General features: G+C 63.5%; 1 protein-coding gene across 1 annotated transcript in view; it reads left to right on the top strand.

Moving 5' to 3' along the window:
- The window catches only part of GAK (cyclin G associated kinase), a 48360-nt gene extending 45408 nt beyond the window's left edge, over positions 1 to 2952 (top strand). The window contains exons 25-28 of the mRNA XM_068974999.1: positions 778 to 1002; positions 1455 to 1603; positions 2218 to 2394; positions 2506 to 2952. Coding sequence (XP_068831100.1) covers positions 778 to 1002; positions 1455 to 1603; positions 2218 to 2394; positions 2506 to 2607 — 653 coding nt within the window. The 3' untranslated portion in view covers positions 2608 to 2952. The remainder of the gene's footprint in view (positions 1 to 777; positions 1003 to 1454; positions 1604 to 2217; positions 2395 to 2505) is intronic.
- The last annotated feature ends 9322 nt before the right edge of the window (positions 2953 to 12274 follow it).

Below are 12274 nucleotides of genomic sequence, written 5' to 3' on the forward strand. Positions count from 1 at the left end.
GAAGATCTGGCTGTGCTGAAGGCTGTCAGCAGGATGAGAAGCTGGAGTGGGGAAAAGGCTCTGAGCCACACGCGCACCAGCTCCCGCACATGTCGGGGCAGCAACAGTGAAACAGAGCCGGACGCGTCTGCCTTGGAGTGAGCAAGTGACGAAGAGGACGGCAGCCCCGCCCTGTGCCGGGGGCAGCGCCAGGCACAGAGCTGGCGTCTGTGGCTCCCTATGGACCCGACCTCCCTGCTGGTCACCCCAGAGGCACATGCAGGCTGCTTGGGGGTCCGGCCCCAGCACACACGGCCGCCACTGGCAGTGGCCTCAGATGGAACCTGCCGGAGTCCTTCACAGCATGTCCGCCTGCCAGGCTGCTGGCAACAAGGGGCAGCTGGGCGTGTCCTGAGCGAGAAGAGCCTATCACAAAGGCTGCCTGTCCTGTGATCCACTTCCAGAAAGTTCTTGAGATGATGGTCATGGGTCAGAAAACAGGGATGTCTTGACCCTGCTGCTTGCGTGAATTTGTACACACGTGAAGTGGCCAAGGACCATACACGTGACATGCAACCTGCCCACGTGTGCCAGTCGGGGGCTGGGGGCTCTGGGCACTGGTTTTGAGCTTCCTGGACTGGGTCCTGCGTGTGAACGCGTGGGGAGGGGAGCCCTCCGGGCGCCAGCTCGACATGGCCTGTCGCAGCCGCCGACCTGGGGCACGGTCCCCAAGGGCTGAGCGCTGCAGGCAGCCCGTGTGGGCCGTCGCTGACGCTCTCGCGGGAACTGTCTCCCCAGGCTCGCCTGCTGCGGCTGCTCCTGGGGGCTTCAGTCCCAAAGCAGCACCCCCTCCCAAGGCCAGTGGCTCCTGGCAGACGAGTCGGCCCCCAGCCCAGGGCACCCCGTGGCCCCCCCAAGCCAAGCCGCCCCCCAAAGCCAGTGTACAGCCAAGGCCTAACTACACCTCCAGCTTCAGTGTGATCGGCAGCCGGGAGGAGCGGGGGGTCCGCGCCCCCAGCTTCGGTGAGTCCCCTCCCACCCCAGGCCCGTGAAGGCAGTACAGCAAAGCCACGCCTTGTCTTGTCCGGCTCAGTTCAGTCCTGGGGAAGGGCGTTTAAAGAGACTCCACCGGTGGGAGCCCCTTGGGACGGAAGTTCATGGTTTCAGGCCTGTGTCTTGGTGATCTCTGCCCCTGGCAGGCACTTCCGGCGGCCAGGCCACGCTGTCCAGGAGCCTTCTCTGCCTCGCTGGCCGGGCAGCGGCGGCCGGGCCAGACCCGACTGCAGCATTCTCCTCGGGGGGTCCCGACACCTGCCACGACGCCGCCCACCCTGGCGAGCCTGCAGCTTGGGCAGCTCCTTTGGCCACTGCCTGTCTCCTTGCTGTGCCTCCATCCAAGGGGTCCTTGAGCCCCTGCCCAGCACGGAGGGGTGGGCGGGCTGCCTGGGCGCCCCTGACCGTCTGCTCGCCTGCAGGTCCAAAGCCGAGGGTGTCAGAGAACGACTTTGAAGACCTGCTGCCCAGCCAGGGCTTCTCCTCGCGAGCCGACAGGAAGGGGCCGCGGACCATCGCTGAGATGAGGAGGCAGGACCAGGCCCGGGACTCGGACCCGCTGAAGCTGAAGGTACTGGGGGAGAGCTGCCGCCGGGCGGCTGCCGCCTCAGGCGCGAGGGCCTCCGCGCAGCACGCTGCGGGGGGCGCGTCCGTCTGCACCCACTGCTCTTCTGGAGGCTTGGTGGTGAGCGGTCAGCCACCTCCACGTGGCTGGGACGAGAGCCTTCCGCTCGTTAAGCTTCTCGCTCCTCTGAGGCCAGCCAGGTGTGACTCTGGTCAGGGTCTGACCCGCAGAGACCCCAGGGTGACGGACATCTGGGTGCTCACACCCCGGACGTCGGCGGACAGGTGGGGGACGGGGCCGCGGGGTCCTCTGAGGGGCCCCTTGCAGTCCAGCCCCGTTCCACCGGTCGCTGGGGCCCCAGGCTGGGGACAGGCGGAGGCTGCAACGGCAGGTCGTCCGGATGTCCTGCCGAGGACGGGGTCCCTGGTTCCACACGCCAGTCTCGTCCACGTCCCGTTCGTCCAGACCCGGGGACATGCTGACTGTGCCCGGGGGGGTCAATGCAGAAACGGGGCCCCGTGTCTTCACGGTCAGAGCCCGGCTCCGTGGGGCTCACGCCAGCTGTGGGGCTGGTACAGGCCGGGTCCCAGCGCCCCTCAGCGGCACCTCGTCTCCTGCAGCTTCTGGAGTGGACGGAGGGCAAGGAGAGAAACATCCGTGCCCTGCTGTCCACGCTGCACACGGCGCTGTGGGATGGCGAGAGCCGCTGGACGCCGGTGGGCATGGCTGACCTGGTGACGCCCGCGCAAGTGAAGAAGCACTACCGCCGGGCCGTGCTGGTGGTCCACCCCGACAAGGTGGGCGCGGGCGCGGCGCCGGGGCGGGGGTCCCCTGGACAAGGCGGGCGTGGACGCTGGGGTGGCTGGGCGCAGGGAGGGGCCGCCCTCACGGTGCCGTCCGCCCCGCAGGCCCGGGGCCAGCCCTACGAGCAGTACGCCCGCATGATCTTCATGGAGCTCAGCGACGCCTGGGCCGAGTTCGAGAGCCAGGGCTCCCGGCCACTCTTCTGATCCCGGGCGCGGCTGCGTGTCTGGCTCTGGAGCCGGTGCTCTGAGCGGCCCTTGAGGGTGGCCGGGGCTCCGGCGGCGTGGGCAGGCATGGCTGCACCCGGTCGTCGCGTCGTGCCCGTGTGCTCAGCGGGTCGGAGCCGATGGCGCTCCAGACAGAAGAGAAAGCATTCCAAAGCCTCCCAGTTCTCTCATTTTCCCTCTTGGCCCCAGAGGAAGCGTGGCGCTCCGTGCTCCCACGCGTGTTGCAGCCGTGATCTGTTTTGTCTGGTGGCGCGTCCACGAGGTGGGCGGCGCCACGCTGCTGACCTGTGCGATCTGTCCGTGAGCGTTCGTGTCTCCCCTGTAATCAGCCTGGTGACCACTGTACAGAATTAAACTATTTTCTGATGATCCTCGTCTCCGGCTGCTCCTCCACCTCCCCGCCCGTCTGCCGCTGTCCGCGGAGGTGCAGCGCAGGGACCCCGCCCCACGGCACCAGGCTCCTCGTCCACGCTGAGCCAGGCCCTCCACGGGCCCCGGGCTGGCGGTCAGTTGCAGCAGGAAGGCCGGGTGGTATGGGCCTGGGGTCAGCACATCAAGATGGCCGGCAGCGGCTCTGCACCTTGGGATTTTGGTTGGAGGTGACGGTCCAGTCTCCTGTGTGTCCGCACCCCTGGGCTCGTCCCCTCCTGGCCGCCCGGCACCCATGGCCCGGCCCTGCCAGAGCTGCCGCCTGGAGTGCTGTGGGCTGGCTCTGCACACTCTGCCCACACTGTGCCCGACGTGAGTCACTGAGGTGGCTGTGATGCCAGGGAGATGGAGGAGGGCGCCACTGGCCTCAGGACCCACCCCGCACTGCGCTCTGGGCACGTTCTCAAGATCAAGGCTTCACCTGGGAGTCTGGGCAGCTGGACTCTGACCTGAAGCCTCTGGGGCCTTCCTGGTCCAGCATAGGGCGAGCCTGTGGCTCCCGGTGAGGCCCCAGGCCTTCCAGCCTCTGCCCCTGGGCCCCTCACCCCCATCCTGGGCCACAGGTCTGAGCAGAGGGCAGCAGAGGAGGCCGAGGGCCCGGCCACTGCTCTGTCCCCTCTCTGAGGTGGCCGCTTCACCACCTGGTTGGTGCAGCCATAGGTGGCTAGGAGGCATAAACCTGGCCCTCCGCAGGCTGAGGCCTCCTGAAGAACAGCGAATGGCCCAAGTAGGCCCGTGGGTGCACACGCGCATCCCGGGTGCCAGCTCAGGCCCTGGAGGGCCCTCCCTCCCCTGGGTCTGGTGGGCGCTCCCTCACGTCCCCAGCTGAGTTAGCACCGGGGTGGGTGACAGCCCCAGTGTGTCCATTCTCCAGAGACCAGGCGTGGCCCTGGGGGCTCAGGGAGTGAGTCTGGCCCTAAGCCAGCACCGCCAGCCATGTCCCCGCTCGCAGAGGCTGTGGGGGGCGCCTCTGCAGAGATTGGGTCTGGAGACGGACCTCCTGTGGCCCCAGGACCCCCTCGTCTGGCCACCGCCCGCCCTTAGAGGCCCCAGCCAGCATGCGCTCGAGCATCTGGGTGACGAGTGTCGCGAGAGACACGGCCCTCGTCCCGCGCGGCCCATCCCTCCCAGCCCGCCCCCCGTGGCCTCTGCTCCCCCCCCGAGTCCCAGCAGGCATTGAGCCCTGAGTCTGGAGGTGGGCTTGTGATTCCTCTGCAGGAAGCCCCCGATGGCGGACCCTCGTCACGCTCCTGCCACGTGGCTCTCCTCGCCTCGGGGAGGCCACGCGCCCCGGGGTTTGTGGGCTGGGGACCCTCGGGTGCTGCGGGACACCCACGTGCTTGGCTCCAGCACGAAAGGCGGGCTGGAGTCCTGCCCTTGTTGGATTCCCAGCAAACACCCGTTTGTGGAAAGGACTTGTTTGCCTGTGAACCTCCACCAGCGCCCGTGGAGCAGCCCAGGAAGACGGGCCAGGCCAGCTCAGCTGCCGACCTCCGCTGGCTCCCTGGCCTGCCCTGGTCACTCCCGAGGCCTCAGAGAGGAACTGCTGCCCCCGGCCCAAGCCCGGGCTCTGCCTTGGGGGACCCAGGGTTAGACCCCCTCGGGCCCCACAGGGCCCCTGGTCATGGCAGTTCCCTTCCCGCCCAGCTGGGGCTGAGCCCACTACCCACAGGACCAAGCCCCAGACCGCCTGGTAGATGCGGGTCCCTCACAGACCTTGGGAATCGCCCTGTCCCAGCGCGCGCGGGGTGACTGTCCCCAGGTCTGTGAACGGGCCTGGGAGAAGCACCCCTGCCCAGGTGGGAGTTCGGAGGTGGGAATGGAGACCCTCTGTCCAGCATGAAGCCAGCTCGGACCCCCTCTCTCTGCAGCCACTGGGCCCGGGTCCCCCAGCGCCCTGGGGTGCCCTTGGGCACGCTGGGCCCTGCCAGGAGCCGCTGCGCCTGCCCTGCACCCCAGGGACGACACAGCTGGGGCCGCGGTGCTGGGACGGCCCCTCCCCAGTGCCCGGCTGTGGGAGGGGGGCTTGCTGCCCGGAGGGCCCGGCAACACACCACACACCACACACACACACACACACACACACCCCACACACACACACATACCACACACACCATACACACACACACACACACCACACACACCACACACCACACAATACACACACACCACATACACAGCACATACATATACCGTACACACACACACCACACACACACACACCACATACACATACCACGTACACCACACACACACACCACACACACACCACATACACATACCACATACATATACCATACACACACAAACACACCACATACACACCATACACACACACCATACACACACCATACACACACACACCATACACACACCACACACACATACCACATACACATACCACACACACACACAACATACACAACATACACATACCACATACATATACACACACACACCACATACACAGACACACCACACACACACCACATAAACACACCATACACAAACCATACACACACCACACACCACACACACCACACACACATAGCACATACACATACCACACACACACACCATACACACACCATACACACACACACACACCCCCCACACACACACCACACACACCATACACACACACACACCACACACCACACACCACACAATACACACACACCATACACACACACCATACACACACCACATACACAGCACATACATATACCATACACACACACCACACACACACCACACACACACCACACACACACCACACACACACACCACATACACATACCACATACACACACACATACCACACACACCATACACACACACACCACACACACCACACACCACACAATACACACACACCACATACACAGCACATACATATACCGTACACACACACACCACACACACACCATACACACACCACACACACACACCACATACACATACCACATACACCACACACACACACCACACACACACCACATACACATACCACATACATATACCATACACACATACACCACATACACACCATACACACACACCATACACACACCATACACACACACACCACACACACACCACACACACATACCACATACACATACCATACACACACACAACATACACAACATACACATACCACATACATATACACACACACCACATACACAGACACACCACACACACACCACATACACACACCATACACAAACCATACACACACCACACACCACACACACCACACACACATAGCACATACACATACCACACACACACACCATACACACACCATACACACACACACACACACCCCACACACACACCACACACACCATACACACACACACACCACACACCACACACCACACAATACACACACACCATACACACACCACATACACAGCACATACATATACCATACACACACACCACACACACACCACATACACACCACACACACACACCACATACACATACCACATACACCACACACACACCACACACACACCACATACACATACCACATACATATACCATACACACACACACCACATACACACCATACACACACACCATACACACACACACCATACACACACCACATACACATACCACATACATATATACACACACACACACACACACCACACACACACCACACACATACCACATACACATACCACACACACACACCATACACACACCATACACACACTGCATACACATACCACATACATATAACATACACACACACACACACCCCACATACACACACCCCACACACACACACCACACACACACACCACATACACACCATACACACACCACATACACACATCATACACAAACCACACACACACCCCATACACACACCATACACACACCACACACACATACCACATACACATACCATACACACACACAACATACACAACATACACCACATACACATACCACATACATATACACACACACACCACATACACAGACACACCACACACACACCACATACACACACCATACACACACCACATACACACACCATACACAAACCACACACACACCACATACACACACCACACACACACCATACACAAACCACACACACACCACATACACACACCACACACCACACACACCACACACACATAGCACATACACATACCACACACACACACCATACACACACCACACACACACCATACACACCACATACACATACCACATACATACACACACACCACATACACCATACACATACCACATACACACCATACACACACCATACACACACCACACACATACACACCACACACACACACCACATACCACACACACACACCATACACAAACCACACACACACACCACATACACACCATACACATACCACATACACCACACACACACCACATACACACCATACACATACCACATACACCACACACATACACCATACACACACCACATACATATACCATACACACACACACCACACACCACAAACACACACCATACACACACCACATATACCACACACACACACCACATACACACCACACACCACATACACACCATACACACACCACACACAGCCCACTCCCCCCTGCCCCACCCCCACCTTCACTCCCCTGCCCGCGTGCCCCTGCCACCCTTCAGTCCCCTGCCCGCGTGCCCCTGGCACACACCCTCCTCCCTGAGAGCAATGCTTCAGGACCAGGAGCCCCCCAGACCCGCTTGGGGGGTCAGAACCTTGTCCTTTAGGGACTGCTCCTGGGGGCACTTGGGCTTCCCTAGGGGCTCAGCTGGTGAGGCATCTGCCTGCAGTGTAGGAGACCTGGCTCTGATCCCTGCGTTGGGAAGCCCCCCTGGAGAAGGGAGGGTGTTCTGGCTTCGAGGACCCCACGGGCTGTCACGGCTAACGGGGCGGGGGGGCCCGCGCCAGTCAGGCTGGGGGGGAGCTGGCTTGAGGGCCAGGACACAGCTGGCAGGCCTCCGATCTGCGGAGTCCTGGGCCACCCCGGGGGTGTCAGGAGGAGTGGGGCGGGAAGGGGGCCGGAGGGGCCCTCAGGCGGCGTTGAGCCCAGCAGGCGTGTCGCTTTTGGGTGGGTGTGCGGGCACAGGTAGACCTGGGGGGCCCTTGGGCTGGGGCTCTCCAGGAGTCCGGTGGGGGCGGGCGCATCGGTGTGGGGGCAGAGCCTCGCTGCAGGGCGGGGCACCGGGCAGCCCCGGGCACTGAGGGGCGCTGCTGCTCGCTGTGCACACCTGGCCCTGGGCTGGGCAGGCCCACAGGTGCCCAGGCCAGGAAGAAGGGGTTAGCTCGACTCGGTCACTTCCTGGGCTTTCCCTGGGGGCGGAGGGGAGGCTCCTCTCTGGTTTGGGAGCCTTCTGCTTCCGCCGTTGTTTCCTTTTCTGCATGTGATGCAGTAATTCCCACGTGAATCCTGAAAGTCCCTCCGCTGAAGAACTGATGCCTTTGAAGTGTGGTGTTTGAGAAAACTCTTGAGAGTCCCTTGAACTGCAAGGGGATCAAACCAATCAATCCTAAAGGAAATCAACCCTGAACATCGTTGGAAGGACTGATGCTGAAGTTCCAATATTTTGGCCACCTGATGTGAAGAGCTGACTCATTGGAAAAGGCCCTCGTGCTGGGAAAGGTTGAGGGCGGGAGGGGAAGAGAACAGCAGACGATGAGGTGGTTGGGTGGCATCGACTCAATGGACGTGAATTTGAGCACCGCTCTGGGAAATAGTGAAGGGCAGGGAAGCCTGGAGAGCTGTTGTCCTTGGGGTTGCAGAGAGTCCGGCACGACTGAGCCTGAACCGCCCAGGATGGGGTCTGGGGACGGGGCTGTCCCAGGGCCTCGAGGGCTCCGGCCCTGGAGGTGGATGGAGGTCGCAGCCATCTGGGCCGGGCCGGCCCCTCCATCTGCACTGCAGTGCAGGCCTGGAGATCACACCTCTGGGTGTTTCCCCCGCCCCCCATCGCCCCCCCCCCCCCCGCCCCTAGAGTCCGCAGCCTGGCCCTGGGAGGCGGGATGGAGCCCCGTCCCCCTCTCAGGCCCTCCACCTGTCTGCAGTGTGTTGCCTGGGAGGCCACCCTCCCCTGGGACGCATGGGGGGGCGGCGCAGGGTCGCTCAGCCAGAAGCTAGTGGCCCAGGTCTCTCTGGCCCGAAGGCCGTGGCCCCAGGTCTCTGGCCCCGAAGGCCGCGGCCCCAGGTCTCTGGCCCCGAAGGCCGCGGCCCCAGGTCTCTCTGGCCCCGAAGGCCGCGGCCCCAGGTCTCTCCGGCTCCGCTGCTCTGGATGCGTGGCGCGTGCCCGTACGCAGCCAGGATGGCTCCGGGGCGGCAGTGGAGCATGCGGCGACAGGGCCACAGGTGGCTTGAGCTCTGGAAGGATGAGGGCTCGCCGTCCTGCGTCCCCTCGTCGGCCCTGCTGAGGGTCCTGCAGGAGGGGGACGTGATCCAGGGGCGGGCCTGGCCCCCAGGGCCCCCTTCCGTCCAGGGTGCTGATGGGTGAGCAGGGTGCCTCCGACTGAGGCCGCCGCGACGCAGTCACTGGGCTCTGGCCTGTTCAGCTGGATGGTCTCCTGGACTGCACTGCAAGGGCCTGGCTGCTGCAGCCTCCTTGTCCTCTGAGGCAGGCCTCCAGCCACCCCCTCCCCTGGGCCTACAGGAACGGGGCCTGAATTCAGCTGCCCACCCCTCCCTGCAAGCCCGAGCTGCTTGACCGGGGCTGCTAGGCCCCCTGGACATGAGCACAGGAGGAGGGGCCCGACCCAGGACCAAAGGAAGACCCCCGAGTGAGCAGACAGGGTCCCTGGGGCCCTCCTGGCACACAAACCCGCCAGTGGGACCCTCACAGGCCAAGCCTTACTCAGGTTTAAGTGATGGGGGTGGGAGGGGCGGGGGGGGGGGATGTGCTGCCTCGTGGCATCTCATTGGCCCGCTTTTCTGGAAAGGATTTCTTGAGTCTGAAGCCCACCCCAGGGGGCCCACTCTGTGGTTGGCCGAATCGGTCCTTGCTGGACGCAGGTCACTGGCTGAGGAGCCCAGGCCTGGCCTGCATGGAGCGCGGGCAGCTCGGGCCCTCGAGGGGCTCAGGGAGCCCTGAGCCTGCCTCTGGTGGTGCGGCCCGTTGGAGGGGCCCCGGCCTGGTCCCAGTGGCCTGTGGAGGGCAGAGGAGGCCTCTGGCATGGGGGACGGCAGAGTGACGGGTGGGGTTACTCACAGAGCAGGGACCACTGGGGCCTCTCGGGGAGCTCACCCCGTGAGGGTCACGCAGCGAGGGAGTGACCACTGGACCGAGCAGGGTGTGGGCCCCTCAGCCAGACGTCACTTTCTTTTCGGCCACAGAGACCCTGATGGGAGGTTCGGGCGAGCTAACCCCAGGGCGGGGCGACGGGGGCTCCCGCCCCACAGAGGCCTGGGGACGCACGGCTGCCCCGCCGCCCCCTTGCCCCACTTGGGACCAAGGCCCCTGAGCTCACCCAGGGCCGCCTGGTGCTGCCGTGCAGCCCGCGCCCCCGTGGTTGCCTCTCGCAGCAGAGTCGGGGAGAAGTGGGATCTGCTTTCAGGCCATGTGAACTGTTTTTCCTGGGAGCATGAGGGGCTGGGGGCTCCAGGCAGCAGCAGGAGAAGGGGGCATGGCCCTCACGGCCCCAGGCCCTTCTCTGGGCATCTCAGGGAGTCACGGCCCCTCTTTCTAACACTCCCCACCCTCCAGACAGCCCCGCAGACAGACCCCTGTGCTGAGGGCCGTGACGAGAGACCAGGAAGAGGAGCGGGCTGGCCCCCGGTGGGCACGGGCGGGCAGGAGGCCAGGGAGTGGCCGGCCGGCAGGAGGTGGCTGCGGGCTGGGGGCAGGGAGCGGGCTGGGGTCGTCTGCAGGACAGCGTGTCCGCAGGGTGCACTGAGTCAGAGGGACCGGGTCGGCGGGGCAGAGGGCAACTGTGCTCTGAGCCCAGATCCTGGGCCGGCCCCACGGGGAGGCGGGCCCTTGGGGTTTCCCGGGGTGACCAAAGGCCCGCCCATCCCTGGAGCGTGAGGAGCAGCCCCTGCAGGTGGGGAAGGGTGCATCTCAGCACCGACTGGACCCGGCACCGCCTGTCCCAGAGCCCCAGGCAGGGGCGGGGCCCAAGGAGAGAGCAGGCCACCCCGGGCCGGGCCAGCACCTCCAGCTCCCCTCAGAGCCCACGTGGCTGGACGGGACCCTGGGGTGGGAGTGCTCGGGGTCTGCCATGCCGAGCGAGGCGCTCTGGCCCAGCTCCAAGCAGCACCAGCGATGATCCCGTCTGGTTGGCTTCTGCTTTTCACGTGTCAAAGCAACGACGAAATCCAGCAGGAAAATGGCCACATGGCTGGTGCCGGTGCCAGAGGCTGAATTATCCACCATGTTGAATTATTCAGTTTGCATTTGAAGTTTCTGGTGAGCCAGTGTGTCCTTCCCACGGGGCCTGCAGCCCCCTGGCCAGACCCCTCGCCAGGACCGAAGAAGGACTTGAAGTGATCCTGGCCCTCCCAGAACAGAGGGGACCAGCAGGGGCCAGCCCTCCCCAGGGGCGTGACGGGCGCCCGGAAAGGGCTTCCAGGAGGCAGGCTGGGGGTGCTGGAGCCAGGGGGCCACCTTTGCCCCTGCCATCTGGAATGACCCCTTGGAGGCTGCAGGGGGCATCTCAAACCAACACCGGTGGTCTTGGCCTTCAGCGTAGCCCTACTGTGGGTCAGGGGTTCCGAGCCTTCAGGGTTTCAGGAGCCCACACAGGCCTGAGCTCAGGGCTTTGCCCTGTCCTGTGGGCAAGCCCCAAAGCTGACGCCTTTGGGGAACCCTCTCCCCTCCCTGCCCCCTGTGCCTGGCCCGGCCTACCCGTCACCCACCTTCTAGCTTTGACTGTGGCCATCAGCCCCTGACGCGCCCCGGCGCCCCGGGCTCAGCCCTTCTTGCTGTCGTGGGCGTTTCCACTTCGCTCCAGACTCTCGGGCCGGCTGCAGGCTTGGGGACTGGTCACCGGCGCCCAGGTCCTCTTCCGGAGTGCCCACCTGGGGTGTGGCCCCAAGGCCAGGCAGAGGCCGCGAGCTGCATCACCTCCTGGTCACGGGGCACTGCCCCCTGCCTGCCCGGAGCTGACCCCCGCCCTCCAGGCCTCCTCGGGTGCTGGGCGCCTTGAGCTGGGACTGTCACCAACCTTGTCTATTCCCC

This window comes from Capricornis sumatraensis, chromosome 7 (genome assembly GCF_032405125.1).
Source record: "Capricornis sumatraensis isolate serow.1 chromosome 7, serow.2, whole genome shotgun sequence".
In the NCBI taxonomy this organism is placed as follows: Eukaryota; Metazoa; Chordata; class Mammalia; order Artiodactyla; family Bovidae; genus Capricornis; species Capricornis sumatraensis.